Consider the following 17,725-nt stretch of genomic DNA (forward strand, 5'->3'; position numbering starts at 1 on the left):
CAAGTGCTTAATCAGAGCGCAACATAGTAAGGCCATGAATCAACGTTTCCAGACAAACATTCGATTCTTCAGCTGCGTATGAATCTGTGGGTGGGTCCCCTGAGTAGCACGCAGACAAATGTCACAATCCCACATGAAATGTGGCAATATCTCCCTTACAGATGCAGATGCAACAATGTCTTTTGTGTTTTTTGTTGACAAGCATATTGAAACTCTGGCTGGCATATCTACACACAAGTACAGTTATCGGTTCAAAGTCTACCAATCCTTGAGCAGCTGAGAAGCAACATCTTTATAGCTAACCTTCTTTTTCACTGTGTTTGCATTATGATCCAGTGGAGGTTTTTGATCATTATCTACACTCTTTTCAATATCTCGTCCAGTTTCTTCTGCTTTACCACTGGTTGGGGGAAGAGATGGGACCATCTCGAATAACAAAGCCTGAACTGGGTCAATCCTCAAATCCCTTTTTTCCTTGGAAGTATTCTTTTCATGCTCTTCAATCACAGTAAAAGTTTCTTCAGCCTTTTCTTTGGTAAGGGCACTAACAGTCTCTGCTTCAACTTTGTGCCTGCTATTAGGCCCTTCTTGCCTCCGATCATTTCCAAAACTCTGCTGTTGTTTGTGTCTCTCACTCTCTCCAGTAACGGTGTCACCCTCTACTACATTTCCAGCATTGGCATATGACTTTTCTCTTAATTCAGGCCCATTCTTATCACTGGGTTCATCTGAAGAATCACCATTCTCTGAATCGCCTTGATCGATTTTAGCTGATTGGTTTCCACGCCTAGCTCGTGTTGTTCTGCTCCGTTGAATAGTTTTTCTTCCTCTCCTCACATTGTTCTGGATAGATCTGCCTCTCTTCCGTTTTTCACCTCTGTTAGGTGATATCCTGGATTTGTATTCTCCCATATATTCAAGGGTAGAGGCACCATCTAGAATGGATCGGCTGAAACACATCAAATTCAGCAGTAAGACTTCTCAGGAAAAAATCCAGTAAACACATGGAAAAAAAAAATACATACAAGAAGGGAAACCTAGTATATACTGAATTGCCAACTAGAAGGGCTAATACCATTTTTTTTTCCTGCTGTAACAAATAGCAAATGCAGGGTCGTTGTCCGGGTTTATGCAACTTTGCTGTTTGCACCCCACTGCTACAAGCATGTGGATATGTGTGCACACGCATATGAAATTAAATGCACATATGCAGTAGTTTCCTCAAAAGTAGCCAAATCATGAACTATAGATGCATGTGCACAAACCCAGACCCAAGGTAGAAGCCTAAGAATTAGATCAATGAACTACAGCCAAACATATCGGGCCAAGCAAGTCATATTGGATGTACTACATGTCGGCCCGGTGCAAGTCAACATCTTTTAGGAGCAGTAAATACCAGACATGCTTAATCACATGCCCAGAACAACATTACCTATGCACAATGGTTGATTCTTCCAGGTCCTCTGGTTTCAATGAGTATGCATGGAGTGGCAATCGGACACCAATCTCCAAAGAATCCTCCAACCACTGATGCCTCACAATGTGCAAATTTTTACTGAATATAAGATATCTCTTTGCAGCTGGAAAACTTTTGGAGCACCAAAAAAAACAAAATTTAAATATGTAAAACTAGCAGCTCTAAATCATTAGTTGTTAACAAAATAAAGATGAAGGAAACAAATAGGTGCATGCGTGCCACAAATTCCACCAAAAGAAAAGTCGAGCCAGAATAGACCACAATGTTGATAGGCTGGATACAGAATGAGACAGAATTTGAATTGGTTTTGTTAGAAATTGTCCAGAGGTAATTTGGTCATTTCACTACTTCGGTAGAGTTAATTATGTCTATGATTTAATTTTCATGTACATAAGATACATAGATTGGGAGTTAGAAGAAGAAGAAGCATTATTGTGTAAGAGCATTTTTATAATTTCTATAAACCCTCTTAAGAAAATAGAGTTGAGGGTCGTGCATGACCCCCAACGAACTCTCTTTTGGAGCTTCTCTCAGATCTCTCTTCTCTCTCTCTTCCTTCTCCTCTTCTTCCAACCCTTAAATCCTTGTTTTCACAGGTTTAATAGGAAACATCAAGCAAGATTTCCAAGTATTCACAATTAGCTAGCTAAGAACCAATCGTGAAGATTCTTGACTATGAAAAACTTAACTAGGCCATACTCTTTGCAAGTAAGTATCTAAAGTAACAAACAAAAGTAATCCTTCTTTCTCAATCATACACACCGCATTCAGAGGTATTCAGAAGGACAGAAATATAACATGCCTAACCAGCACCTGCATGACCTTATGGGCACATAAATGGTTGACAAGAAAGAAACAACTGAAATTGAGTGGATGAACAAAATGCACTGATTCCTTTGTGTTTTGTTAGCCTTATTCTTCATTTACTGATAAGACAAACCCCATTTGTCCAGAGATTCCCAGTATCATCCCTGTTACTATTATATTAGCAACATACTCGGGATGTATCAACCAATATGTCCAACATGGCCAATACTATGAAGTTCAGTCAACAAGTAACAGTTATAAATGCAAACATTTCATAATTATTTGGTTCTCATCTTTGCTTGGAAAATTAAGTAATAGTATCAAAAGGGAAAGACATACACAAGAAAACCGTGCTTCCGACATGGCATAATACTTGAGTTCATTTCACATCAACACCCACAGACTTTTCAGGCAGCCAAGCAGTGGCACTACAGACAGAGAAGAACATCAACACCAAGACCTACCTTTGTAAGATGTCATCGAAATCCAAATCTATCCCAAAAACTGAAAAGACCACAAAATGAGTAGCAATTGAAAGGTCCTTGATGAATTCACCGCCGTGCATGGAAATGTCAACTTCCATCCTCCTCATAGCAAACTGCATTAGAATCTTGCAGTCCGTATCTCTTCAATCACACAACAGTTGGAGTAAGTAACCAAAATGACTGAAGAGAAAATTAAAATCAAAAGTGAAGACATGTACATGAAGGCATACACAATACACTCATGCATGCACATACATGTACTCAAACACAGGCACATGCACATGCACGTGCACGTGCACATACAAACACAGAGATGTGCCCACACAAACAAAAGAGAGAAATGGCAAAGAAAAAACAGGATCTAGAGCAGGATCAGCAAAACCAAGATCTAGAGCAAGACCAGCCTACTCAGATAAAATCCATTTCCTAGACAGCTTATCATTATGTTTGATCTCTAGACTGAACTAGATCTTGCCCAGTTCTAGGCAGATGAGGCATCGATCATCAGGCCAGCTAAATTTTTAATTCCCTGCCAATTTCTGAAATACTCCAGAGATAGCAAAAAGCAGAAAGTTGGCCTAGAACCTATTCAATACTAGACTACACCAATCTGACACCCATACCCAGTTTTGGCTCCACAAGTACATGACATTACACCTCTCTAGTTCCTTTGCTTAATTAATGGTGCAGAAGACTGGTAATTTGTATTGGACAATGTATTTTTCACCAGAAATACAAAAAAAAGAAAAGAAAAAAGGAAAGAGCACAGGAACTTACATACTGTCTAACGAACAGTAAAAGTAAAAGCAACAGTCCTGAAAAATATTCCATTTGCCTGAAGGACAGTATTTCTTCTTATAGTAACCATTGCTTGTGAAGCATTTCGATCTATCCATGTTGCATAAAAGCTGGAAGAGCCAGTCAAGTTATCAAGAATATAGATAACATTTTTAAGAAAAACCATCATGCATAAAATTATTTCAAATAATGACAATACAATCAAGGGTCTGATTTGCAGGTAGAAAGTAACACTGAGATATTTGTTCCCCCTAGACATTTATCCTTTGCCTTACGCTTTTGATCCCTGCTCACTCTTTTCCAATTGCTCATGTTCAGTGGTATAGTACTCCTGCCTTTCATTTGCTTAGTTATTCTATAATGTTGCAATTTATTAAAAATACGAGAAGGTATAAGAAAAAAAATACCTGTTTAATATCCACAGCATCCAAGTCCCAGTAATAATAATCAGAATATTCATCAATTTCTTCTTGAGACTTGCTCTTTGAAGAGTCCGAGAGGAAGAGAAAGTACCTTCAAAATGAAACAATCTATTAACATGAAATCCCAAAGAAAGAATTCAAAGAATCCTATACATCCTGGGCATTATGTGGCAAACGAAAGTTGTAATACTTAGGCTGCAAATGTAGGAGTCGTTTTAGTGAACAGCAATCTAAGACCCATGAGTAGTGAATAACATCACCACGAAGAATAGCAGCTTGATATTTTATCCCTGCCAAAAGATGATTTTGAATCTCTGTTTATGAACATACATACATAATATATACATGAAAATGTTTGGATACAGGCAGACGCATGTAACAATTTACTTGACACCCATGTAGTACATAGTCAAACTTGCATGCAAACCTTTTCTCTCGGCAGCTATACAGTGGGTCACGGTTGCATTTAAATTCATTGAGAATGCTCCTCCATTCTCAGTCACCAGTTTATGGAGAGATTCGACAGAATGGGATGGTGGAACGTTAACAAAATCTATGAAAGTTAAAGGAAACAATCTCATTCAAATGGACAAACAAGAAAATCAGAACCTGAAATACCCATAATACAGTTCTATGAAATATTAACAGTAATTCAAATTTATAAACAGTGTTTCAAAAACTGGTCTAAAGAAGATGATCAGACTGGGTTCCACTAGAAATAATCACATTGACAGTCTAGTTCAGCCGCCAAACTGGATGTAAAAAGAATACAAGTATGGGCATTTTGAACTAGTCATATAGGGGGTCAGGAAAGAAAAATTAAATGATTAGGCAGTCCAATTTAAAGAGGAATTTTAAGGATGAAAGGAAGACTGCAGACAAGGAAGAGAAAACAGAAATTATTCCACATAAGAGTTGTTTAAAGAAGTCAAATAAATAAGTACAACTAAAAATGTACAAGCTAAATTTGATACATGCATCCTTTTTTTTATGATTAGTGCGTATATTGATAAGAAAAAGGAGAAAATTACAAACCTAGCCTTGGGGGCCTGACTCCACAACAAAGTGTTGGAGAGAAATGCTCGCCTAGGCCTGGGAGTCTGCCAGGTGATTAACAGAGCGCGGAATGTGATTCCATTTACAGCTTAGCAGGAAAAATAAATTACATATACTGTCTTTTAGAGCAAACAGCACTTGCCAGAGGATACAAAAGATCATGTTTGAAAATATGTTTGTTGCCCCTTTAATACTGGAGACGTCAGTTTGAATGAGATGAGAAGGAACCACAGAAACACCCTGTTTCCCCCTTCTGTTTGAAGCCTTTACATGCTTTGCTTTATGATCTTGCAATCTTCCATGATCTGTTGGTCTTTGTGCATTCCCATTGTTTGAGTGCACCAAGTCTACGAAGGCTGGAACATGAAAAAAATATTCTACTGAATACAACAGTCTCATTATGTTTCCACAAAAAACAAAAAACAAAGCAAAAGAGATTCATTGTAAAGAGTTTGTCTAGAACCAAAAAGGACACTTACATTGCACATCCAAGCACTCATACCAAGGTTTGTCATACCTCACTTGATCAATACGAGGGAATCTCAAACTGTATGGTGCAGCAAAAACCTAAGAAACACAAGGTGCATGACTTAAAACTGCTCAGTGAACACAAAAGGGCGCTAAGAGGGGAATAACATGTCAGTCCCAAGAGGAATTGCACCAAGAGGAAGACTCAAACTATTTAAAAACCCATAAGCCAATGACATATAAAAGTTCCCCCAATCATCGGGGACTTTAGATTTTTAACCAATTCACTTATCAATGACTTCTTAAGCAGAGAATTCAGATAAGAGTGACAAATAGTTATAAGTTTTTTTTTTTTTTTTATAACAATAGTTATGAGAATGTAACAGCTAAGATTTTAAACCAGCAAAATAGTCCAAAAATCATGATACGTGGGTTTAGGCTGCCTGAAGATGTCATACATAACAAAATAAGCAGCTGCATTCTTGGAGAAGATTACCATGATTTTTGGGGGATTTCAAAGAACATGTTAAAGCATAATCATATGGTCAGTTACAGTTCAATGAGTTGAAAATTATTCAATCACTTGTCAAATAGTCGAAGATCCTTACCGTTGACTTAATTGTGCGGATATCGCTGGTGATGGAAAGAATAACTGATCTGGAAGTTTAAAAAATTAAATTTATAAAATGACAAATTAGTTTTTTCAATCATGTTTATCTTGTGTTTTCAATATAAAAATACAAGAGAAGGACATGCTGCTAACTTTTCAGGGCTGTCAACCCAAACATCAGGTCTCTCCTTTGAGTTATTTGTTGCTTCATAAAAGCTTGGAGCCCTCTTCGGGTTTTCATTCTTCCTGCCATAACAGAAGTGCATGAACTTGAATAAAATGCAGCCAGAAATATAAATTTTCTTTTTGAAAGTATAGAATATATAGACTATCAATCATCAAAACTGAAAATTTATTATTCTCACATCAAGTCTAAATTTCACTCATGACATTCATCAACTCTATTAAGCACATCGGGATTTCTTGATATATTATCATGTGGACACAGTGGATATGTTAGAACCTTCAACACTTCAACCATCCAAAGGTAGACATACAGTCTAATTCATGCAATTCTCAGATCTGATCATTTAGCCTCCTTCCAAATAGTAGACTGATATAATATTAATTTATTTATTTTTTCTATAAGAGCAGATGGTAGCAGAAGCTTCAAGTTTAGTGGATGGTTTAAAATAATACATCTTTAACTTCCATTTTCAATGAATAAACTTCTTCTCTATCATCCATATACTTCATACAGGTACTTCCATGACATTTTGCTTCAACACCCAATTATCCCTTGAGATTGTACAAGGCCAAAACATGTCTGTTGGCAACTAACTTCTTTTCTTTAATGATACTAACTTTGACTTTAACAAATTGTACAAAAAACAACAATCCAAATACATCAATTCTTACAACTAACTTCTTTTCTTTAATGATACTAACTTTGACTTTAATAAATTGTACAAAAAACAACAATCCAAATACATCAATTCTTACACACATATTAGATAATGACCCCTAATGAATGAAGAAAACAAATAAGATTGTCATAAGAAACCTTATCTTGAAAAAAATAAACTGGTCAAGTCTTCATATTAGCAGGTGCAATAAAGTATGAGGGGGGGAGATATGCAGCTAGGAGGTTATAAGTAACCAAAGAGTCACTGACATTCAATTCTTTTGTACTAAATGGAAATGAATCCCTGCAAAAACAAAGGATTCATCTGAATTTGCTATTCTGGTGGAACAGTTTTCTCATGCAGTCATTAGATTTGCACACACACAATAATTGTGCTTTTCACCACTCAAATCCATGGGTAAATTAAAATTTTACAAAGTCACCTGAAGTGATAGAACACAAGGTATTATGTAGTTAAATATAGAGCATCCACCGCAAATTTAATCTTAGCTTCAGTTCCAGCGAAAAATACATAAAATACCAGCAGTGAATGTTCAACTCTTCTAAAATGGCACAGATTCATATTATTTTCAGGGTAAAATTATGTTCAAGAGCAAGATCCTAACTGCAATAACTAGTACCTGAAATAAGGTTTCAATTTGGAAACTAGTGTATCAAGCTCATCATCAGAGAGACCAGTACCCACTCGGCAGAATGAAATAAATCTGACAGGAAAAGAAGCAGAAGGAATGTCAACTAATGCAGCTGTCACAGATGCAAATTCGTAAAGAACATCAAAACATCAATTGGTACAGCTAGGTGGAATACAAAGTTTTATTTCTGGAGCTTCTACAGATATCTAAGCATACAAATACATTCCCCACAACCAAAATATAGGAACTGAAATTTTCTGTTTGAAAGATGCTCTACAAACTCTAGTCACCTTTTGGGATAGGAATTAGGAGTTGACCGCTCAGCAAGACCGACCAAAAACTGAGCCACCTGATCTTAGCAAAGATAAAGTTTAGAGATGAGTTAATTATGATGTCAGCCAAAAAACAATCAGCGACTTGCCTCTCCTCCACGACGCCCAGAACCAAAATATCCACCTATTAGAAGCAGCAAAACAAGGTAAAAAACAAACGAACTCAAGAAGTCTACCAAAATGTATGACATAAAACTCAATTCAACCGTACCTATGATCAGAACATCCAAATCAGAACTAGCACGTATATAATCAGGCTTCAATTTCAACCACTTGCCACTTCTATCACCCGGTTCCCATTTAGAGCCCAGATCCTTTAGTACAATTCCTTCATCTCTAAAGAGATCCAAAACACATTACAATAATTTAAAGATTTAGATGAAATGGCCAGAAAAAAGTTTGATAAGCAATCAAAGGTAAAGATCATACAATCAAGTTTTATGTACAAGCCAAGCCTGCATGCAATGAATAACAAAGAGAAATTAACTAAACATATAAATAAGATAAAGAATAGTAAATTACAGCCAAAAGCATATCACACAAGAGGATCCATTCCCATGATTTTTTTTTTTATTCAAAGTGTTGGAGTTCAGGGGAATTTTAGTAACTTGATTATGATGCATTATGTCTTGGTCTTCTAGTTAGCAAGATGTTAATTAGGAAGGTCCAATGATGTAATTTTTATCATTTTTATTACAGTTTCATGGCTGTAACTGGTATGAGTATTATTGAAAAGCAGGAATGGAAGAGTCTTACATGACTCTCACAGAGCTAGAATTAATATGGTGAAGTCTAAGAAAAGTTTCATGGAAGGAGGTCTCACAAAAGAGTCATTTAAAAGTGTTTTATTTATGTTAGTCTTCTATTTACGTTTAGTTGTTTAATTATTCTAAGACTTATCTTTTAATGTTTGACTTTGGATATAACTGGGACAAAGGTAGTTTGATTGTAATTGGATTCTACTAGTATCCTCTATTACAGACTCATTGTACTCAAATTACAACAAATCAATGAAGTATTTATCATTTTCATAAATTCAACATGGTATTAGAGCGGTATCTGTGAGTTGACTCAGTTAAATCACAGAGATAATGTAATCCCTTTCTGATTTATCATCTCTAGTAGTTTAGATTCTTATTTTACCTTTTTCTTCCTTTCTTTTTCCAGTAACTATTGTTTCCTTGGCGTTCGCACCTCCATACCGAACTTTTCATATGGCAAACTACATATTGATGGAAAGATCATTGAATCTACTTCCCAGCGTAAAAATAATTTTGGTAATCAGAGTTTTCTACAAAGAGATATTGATATTTGAAGCAACAAAGGTCAAACAGTAGGAGAGGTTCAAGCATCAACAAAAAACTTTGATTTTGGAGGCACTTAATGCCATCATGAACGAGACTTTATATGGAGAATTATATGTCAAAAGAAAGATCTATAAGTCTATTTTCTAACCTATCAAACCAATTCTCAATCTGAGTTTTCTAAAGGGAGATATTAGTATCAGAAGAGTCAATGATCATCCTGGCCAAAGAAGAAAGAGTACCCAATTCGGCCAAATTGCAGAGTTTGAAATCTATCAGATTCTTTCTTTCAAGAAAAATATATTTCATGAATAAATATTATACTTGAATGAAAGATATCGAATTCTATTTCCAAAACGAACAACTTTCATGTCAATCTGATTATATGTAAGGAGATATTCTCATTTGATTCGGCAATGGTCATGTTACAAAACAAAGCAAATCAAGTAGTCACAACAAATTGACAAATGGAGTTTTTTATTTCAAATTAGGTATCAAATCAAAGATATTTGAATCTAGTTTCTTGAGAAACAAACAATTTGTGATTAGGAGCTATATTGTGGGAGATATCGATATTAGAAGTACCAAAAGTCAGTTATGCCAAAAATCTCTCCATTTCTTATTCTCTCTCATATTACCTCTCCATGCATTGACATGAATTGAGTTTCTTTTTCTCCTAGAGTCCTAGTTTTTTCAGGCAAAAATTTCTTCTAATCAGAGAGTTTTGATCAGACTTAATCACTCCATGATGAGCTTATTCAAGGTATGTTATATCTTACTTGGATGTTGTTATCATTTTTTTGCATTTTTGTTACTTGGTTATGCATCTTTTGCACTGTCATCTCCAAAAATTATGCTCACCCCCAGAATTTTTTTGAGGTCATACTTGGTCAAAGTAGTTTGTTAGGTTATTTTTACAGTTCTACTATTACAAGACTCCCCTATTTTTTCTTAAAAAAAGAAGGTCAAATTCTAGATTCGTTTAGAAGTATTGAGTATTGCATAGTCACCTCCTACAGGTTAAAGTTGTTTTTGTCTGGCACTTCTTCAATTTATCATCTTTTGTTGTCATCACTTTAGAGTAATGCTTAGACCCACTACCTAAAAGGTTAGGAGTGCATCCAACATCCTATTCGAGTCAAATCTTTTATTCTTCACCCAAGAGGTGATTTGTGTTTAAGCTACCCTTAAAAAGTAAATAATCTCTTTGTTGTGTCCTAATATTCGGTCATTTTTCCACCTTTGAATTGAGCGAAACATTGTCAGACTATTGACCGTTTTGACTGGTGCTATGGAGCATTGTCATATGGTTAGGAGTGTTGAGTATGCGTGTTGTGGGCTCCGTTGGGAGTTTGTGGCCACATCTCATGCCCGTTAAGTGTAAACCTACAAGTCTCACATTAGTAAGTGCTAAAAAAAGTGATTATGCTATATGGTTGAGCAATAGGCCTCCTAAGTAACAAGTCGTTTTAGGATGGAACATGGCTCAACCCAACATAAGTAAAGACCTTTTACCTAAACTAGAAAGAAGAAATTAAAAAAGAAAAATTGAAATTGCTTAAAACTTTACCAGTAACACATGAAGGAAAATAAAAAAGCAAAAATGTCAACAACCTGTTTTCAATTGTTTCCTTAAAGAATCTTTCAACATCCTCCACATTATATGCAATGAGAGACCAGCACGGTTCCCCTGTAAACCAAAAAAATTTGAGGCATTAAAAAAGACACATGAGATTCCTCTTTCATCTAAAAGAATAGCACAACTGCCAACAAAATGTTATATTTCAATTTATTAATAGAGATAAAAAGTTCCATGTTTGAAAATGGCCTAAAGATTCCATTGATTTATAAGATTGGGTAATAAGCCCCTAAGTGAGTAGTAATTTTGGAATGGCACTATGCCCAATCTTAACATGGAATTAGAGCTAAATTTGAGCCTAAGCCCATACATTTGTCTTTTTTGTACCCATCTATACAGCCCACATATCAGGTTTGTTAAGGAATAGTCCCACATGGATTAGTGAGTATAAAGATCTTGAGTTTATTAGTTGGGAAAAAAGTTTCCTAAGTTGGCTAGTCATTTTGGGATAGGGCCTTGGACCCAATTTAATATGGTATCAGAGCAGGTACTCAAATGTGGGCCTGCACCTAAAAACTATCTACTTGTAGAGCCACAAAAGAGGGTCTACACCTAAAACTATTCACTTGTAGAGCCACAAAAGAGGGCCTACACCTAAAACTATTCACTTATAGAGCCACAAAAAAGGGCCTACACCTAAAACTATCCACTTGTAGAGCCACAAAAGATGGTCTACACGTGAAGGGGAGTTTTAAGGAATAGTCCCACAAGGATTAGTGAGTACAAAGATCTTGAGTTTATTAGTTGGGAAAAAGGTTTCCTAAGTTGGCTAGTCATTTTGCGATAGGGCCTTGGACCCAATTTAACAAGGTTCATTTATCTGTCTATTCGATGGGTACAAGACATATGAAAACCCAGTCTTAACACAAAATTAGAGCTAAATTTGAGCCTAAACCCATCTGTTAACCTTTTCTGTACACCATCTATTCAACCTACTTAGCAGGTCCATTTCTCTGTCCATTCCATAAGAACTGGAAGTAAGAGGGTGTTAGTGTGGATAAAAAGCCCCACATCTAAAAATGACTAGTAATTTGGTTATAAAATTGGGCAATAGGCTTCCTAAAAAGCTAGTCATTTTGGGATGGAACTGAGTGCAATCTCAACAAAATCAAACCTAGAACAAAACAAAGATGCCATCACATAAAATTTGGAGAATTACAGAGCATGCAATTGAGAATAGAAATGCCACTCCAGCACCAACAACATGTATATGTTGTGAAGGAAAACAAATTTTTCAGGAAAAGAAAAAAACCATTGAACTAGTTATATAACAAACCACTCCACCCCTAATCTTACCGACAAGGCGAGTTGTATTCAGACCACCATCAGGTACCAAAATTTCAAATCGACCCTTGAAAGGTTTTATGATTTTTCGGAGAAGGTCGTGCCGCTCCTTCAGAGTCTGGTGAATAACACTAGTATCACCCACATAAAGAATATCAAATGCAACATCTGAACACGGCAGTTGTCAAGATCCACAATAAACATCAGTTCTGTCATAAGCCACATGAATGTCCTTTCCCAAGTTGTCACTCAGACTAATAGGTTTTCCCAGTTTCCCAAGCACTTTGAGTGAGCATAAGGATACAGCATAACTGCAGCAGACAACAAATGAATTAGCAAACAAGCAATATGAAACAAAATCTCAAATACAAAAACAAACAGTAGTGACAACCTGTCGATCTGTCTGTAGTCCCTCCTTCGCTGCCTTTGCTAGAGAAGAGGCAAAAACAAAACTATTAGGCAAGTGGAGAAACCCATAATAACAAAGTACAGACCAATAAAATAATAACTGTTGAAACCTATTTCTTGATTAGAACCAAACTCCGCAAAACGATTAGAAGAAGCATCCCAGACCAACATTTCACCATCAAGTATACATCTGCAAAATTACCGAGTCAAGTATCAATCAGCTGTTCAAAAGCCTGCCAAGCAATTAATGCGAGAATGTACTCCACACCTTTCTCCTCAAACTGTAGAAGCATTATGAAAACACTATCACCTTATAAGAGAAAAATATGATGCAGGAAGACATAATATAAAAATGCTAACCTGTCAACTAGAATGTTCTGAAGAATTATATTTGACAGAGCATGCCCATACTCAGGATGGTCAATGAAGTTCCTATATGGACAAAGAAAAGCTCAAACAATAATTACTGGTATATACCCTGTTTATCCATAACTGGCCAAAATACGTGAAGAATCATCTGAAAACAATCCAAGTTAGGCTTTATATAAGAAATATTTTGTATCATTGACGTGAAAGTTACAAATCTAGATGCCATACCTTGAGAAGAAGTGTATCTCTGCTCCATCCTTATGTATTTGAATACGGTCACCATCGAATTTACACTCAACAACTACTTGTTTCCCATGGAGCTGGAAATTAGGAAAAAGAATATGTAAACCAATAATTTGTTAACAAAGTTTCCAAATATAAACAAGAAAGTCCAGTGCCAAGCACTCACTAATTTCTAAGTAAGCTATAGACAATACTTGAATAATTTTTTTAACATAAATACAATATTAAACAGAAAAAGTTTGTCTTTTGTTTGTTTTTTCCTCTTTTTTTGGTGCATGTACGTACTCAAAAAAGCTCCTGAGTATAAGGCAATAACAAGAATCATCAATAAGAAGTTTCTAAGGTAAAAAGAACAACAGATTATTCCAATCAATTCACAAAAGTTTCAGAGATCTCCACATTTCTTCTCCAAAATGTTGACCAGGAAAGAACTCGTGGAATTTTTTTTTCTTCTGTATAATAGCATATCTACTGGGCAGATCCTCCTTGTGTTTGCTTTTGCTTTGTTTCCTCAATTGTATTGCCCCTTCTTGTGCACCTCTGTAGCCCTATATGGGCCTACTTAATGAATTATCTTTCTCATTGCTCTCCAAAAAAAGAAAAATCTACCGTTGAATAATGAAATGACGAATAACAAAATGATTACAAGGCAGAATGGAGTACTCATCAGATCCCATTTTTTAGGATAAGGCAAGAATGATGACGACTAACAATTCAAGAAAACAAAACATTGGCAAAATAACAGGATATCAAAGAGATTTTCTTGGCTTATTCTCTACACCTAGCAAGCAATGACACCATTCTAATCTATATGCCCAAAAAAAAACCATAGATGAGCACAATAGCCTAGACTTTTCAACTTCTACATGTTTAGATTTTCATGTCTCTTTTAAAAATGCAAAGAAACCAAGATTAGAAACTATAGCATTTGGGTTCCCAGTCACCTTCTTCCATGCACTAGCAGCATCACTAACTCTCATGGCAAGTTGAGGCCTCACAGCTTTCCCCACTTCTATGTCCTGCACAGATGAAAGATGCACAGAGGGCTATGTCAATTTTACTTTTTTTTTTTTTTTTTTTTTTGGCGTTTCTGTGATGATGGTATGAGCATGTATGTCTGTGGCACTAAGGCATGGGCAGCAAGGTTGAAAGAAAACTGAACTTCTCAACAGATAAACAATAAAAAAACATAAGTAATCATATGATACAGTGAATGCCACTCAATAATTGCAATAACATGTATATCATGGAAGTTGCCAACTCATAGGTGAAAGCTAGTCAGCATTACAAATTAGAGTTTTCAACTGAGTCCAGTTTTGCTGGTATAACTGGTTTGTGTGGGACCCGGAACCAAGACTGGATTTTTTAGTACTGGATAGTCCATTTTCTCTATTTTCTGATGAACCTGACCGTGCAGTCCAACCAAAATCCAGCAAATCAAACCCGCTGGCTCATGCGAGCTTCTTTTCCAAACTTAAATGACCCTGACGTCATCAATTGGGATTGTAACATTAAAGCTTAAGTAATATATAGTATTCACCAGTTCCTTTTCTCTTCATCTTTCCTAGCTTTCCTTCTTCAAACTTCATTGAACTTCATGTGACCTAAAAGACTAAATAATATATCATATTAATCATTTCCCACACTTTTTTACCTTTCTTTACTTTTACAGATGACAAAATTATTAAACTTGATGTCATCCAAACTCTAGTTGGAATACAACACTAAATAACATATACATGTAAGTTCCCTACCAAAACATTTGCCAAGCAACTTCAGCAAGGATTGGGTTATCTAATCACACTTGTACTTTACACTTTTGTAGTTTTTTTATCATGCTTTGAAAAAATGACCTGTTTTCATAACAACATCACTTCAAAAGCAATGAACACAAGCAGCAGTCAATAGGAGAAGTTAACAATAGGCAGTCAAGTACCAGCCATAAGCATAAGCAATGTATCAGTCATCATAAGTCTTGTAAAATAAGTAGAAATGTAACTGTGTTTTTGATATCTTAGTTTTATGATGATAAGATTATTAAATTCATTTTATACATTATATACATGTTTATGTATTTACAAATATACAATATCAGTTGAACCCATTCTGATAGCTTGACCAGGTCGATCACTGGGTCAAGTTTGAAAACCTTGTTATGAGCTGAGAAGCAAACAAGTTATCCTAATAATTGAAGAAAGCTGGTCATTGAAAATGTACTACTAGTCTTAACTACCAAAAACCAGGCCTGCTATTTCAACACCAAAGTGTGCCTTTTTGATTATTAACAAAAACATGGGAAAACTTAATCTGTTACATTTACAAGGCAGGGGTTTCAACTAGCTGATCACCTATCACAAATTGCCATGCCAGACTACAAGCTACTTGATCATGGCATTTACTCTACTGCCCCTCAATAGTGAAATAGCATGAGCAAAACGGCAAGCTTGTAACTCTTCACAGGCAGACATTGACAATAATGACTCATCTGGGTCTCCATGTAACAAAAAATATAACCAAAAAAGAAAGATGCATCCTATGGAGGCATGTGCGGGTTAATGTTTGCTTGCAAAGATTGAAAATAAGATCCTTTGCCACACCTGCCGCTTATGCCTCTGAGTTCGATCCTTTAGCTTTTCACAAACTAACTTCAAATCGCAGGTTACATTAAACAAGTCCTCAGCATCTGGATGGAATTCATGAAAAAGGGTCTTTTCACTTACTCCCAACTTCAAATCTGCAACATAGTGTGAAGATTCAAACCACAAAAGAGGCCAAGAAAGAAAAACCTAAATAAATACTTCAAATAAATTTAAAAAATCACTGTGCATGTCAAACAAAAGCATCACCCTTGAGAATGATCATGAGAATCCACTTCATTTCTCTTGCATTCGTTTTCGTTATGAGATCTGATAGGATAGAAATCTTTTCCCCCCTGTTACAGATAAGTTACTCACTCTAATAACCTAAAAGGAAAAGAAAAGCTCATGACATTCCATAATCAGATCCTTGCATGGGCATAGATGACAGAGACTGTGAAGCAAATGAAGAGAGCAATCTTGAAGATACCATTAAAACATACAACTGAACCAATACTGTAAATGCATTGGACTGATGCCCGTTAACACATGCCCACAGATATAAAGTTGATCGATAGATAGAAAATCAAAGATAGACACAGTTTATTTCATCTTTACGTATCATCATGAGGTGTTGCCAATCAAGATGCTAACAATAAAATAAGCTACAATGCCATGCATACCTATTTTCACTAGAAGCTAGCCGATCAAGTAAATCATTTAGTTCCTTAATCTTTAATCCAGCAGAAGCCGTCCCTTGCCTGCACTGCAGCACCTGTACACAATGAACACAATACCAGAAAAATATAAAACTGACAGAAAAAAAATAATGAGGTGAATGAATAAAGGAAAGGAAGTTCTTTATTTGTAGCAAAGTGTCTTCTGGTTAGAATGTCTTCAGGAATAAAACAGGTGCTATCAGCACCTACATTGAAGTTTACAACCGAAAGTGAAGCAATGAAAGCGGTTGTTTATCTCTCACGATTAACTTGCTTCAATGAGAAGATCTAGAGATTCAGCCGGAGGCAAAGGATACGCTGAATGCCAAAGCTAAACCAAGTCCCGGTCTCTATGTATAATAGTTAAGGCCAAAAACAGGTTATATAGAGTGCATTGTCCAAAAGCAAGGAACAGCATTGTCCAATATATACTTAAATTGGTTAAAACATATATACACATGTATATAGATATAACTATTTACTATTACCACTCGTCTTTGACCGGAATAAATGCAGCAGCAAAACATGCCCGTCGCTCAGAGCAAAAAACAGGAATAGGAATCACGATCCAGAAAATGAACATAAGAAACTATCAAGTAGAAGATAGTCTACGAAACTCATTTTTCATGACAGCAAGAGACATCCAAGTAGACGGAGTACAAAGAAAAAAAATAAAAATCTACTAGAAATGTGAAGAAAATAAGAAGAACACATTTATATCCCAGCTGCGCATAGAATTCAACGTTAAAATTCCAGTGCTATACCTCAGCAGCAACAAGCGCGAAGTTCCCAACATTAGCCCCCGTTTTAGCACCACCCTTTCTCCAATTAATGAGTCGTAAAGCGTCCTCGGACTCTCGTGACATCCCAAGCGCATCGATGAGGCAGGTCGCCAGAACGGACTCTTTCAAACCATAGGAACCACGCTCACGATCAAGCCACGGGAGGATGAGACGGATAGCGGTGAAATACTCACGGGACTGATAACAGTAATCGATAAACTTTCTGAATTTCTTTCGCTTTTCAACGGACGATTTGCTCCTTTGCATGGCTTCGAACATGGCGACGAGCACCCTAAACTCAACCGTTGCGTCGGACATGGCCACATGCGAGAATTTTCCGCTGTAGAGGAGATGATTTGGAGCACTAGGCGTTGAAGAAAAGCAAGGGCCAGAGCAGGAACACACACAAGCATATTATAGTGTTTAGTCAATGAGAGGTGGTCGTAGGT

General features: G+C 36.2%; 1 protein-coding gene across 1 annotated transcript; it reads right to left on the reverse strand.

Moving 5' to 3' along the window:
- Positions 1-253: 253 nt before the first annotated feature.
- LOC137940173 (DNA ligase 4) lies at positions 254-17,644 on the reverse strand. The gene is made up of 27 exons (XM_068785106.1): positions 17,259-17,644; positions 16,459-16,550; positions 16,046-16,131; positions 15,797-15,933; positions 14,144-14,218; positions 13,185-13,276; positions 12,948-13,019; positions 12,698-12,777; positions 12,571-12,608; positions 12,484-12,490; positions 12,192-12,347; positions 10,871-10,946; positions 8,164-8,288; positions 8,042-8,076; positions 7,911-7,969; positions 7,609-7,692; positions 6,277-6,369; positions 6,122-6,170; positions 5,525-5,612; positions 5,198-5,401; positions 4,417-4,542; positions 4,180-4,279; positions 3,975-4,080; positions 3,547-3,677; positions 2,749-2,910; positions 1,433-1,588; positions 254-949 (listed from the first exon to the last, which is right to left on the reverse strand). The coding sequence occupies exons 1-27, from the start codon at positions 17,592-17,594 to the stop codon at positions 259-261; spliced, it is 3,456 nt and encodes a 1,151-aa protein (XP_068641207.1). The 5' UTR covers positions 17,595-17,644; the 3' UTR covers positions 254-258.
- Positions 17,645-17,725: the final 81 nt, after the last annotated feature.

This window comes from Aristolochia californica, unplaced genomic scaffold (assembly GCF_029961685.1).
Source record: "Aristolochia californica isolate CCGP_79_NKW_82.1479 unplaced genomic scaffold, dmAriCali1.0.hap1 SCAF_9, whole genome shotgun sequence".
Lineage (NCBI taxonomy): Eukaryota > Viridiplantae > Streptophyta > Magnoliopsida > Piperales > Aristolochiaceae > Aristolochia > Aristolochia californica.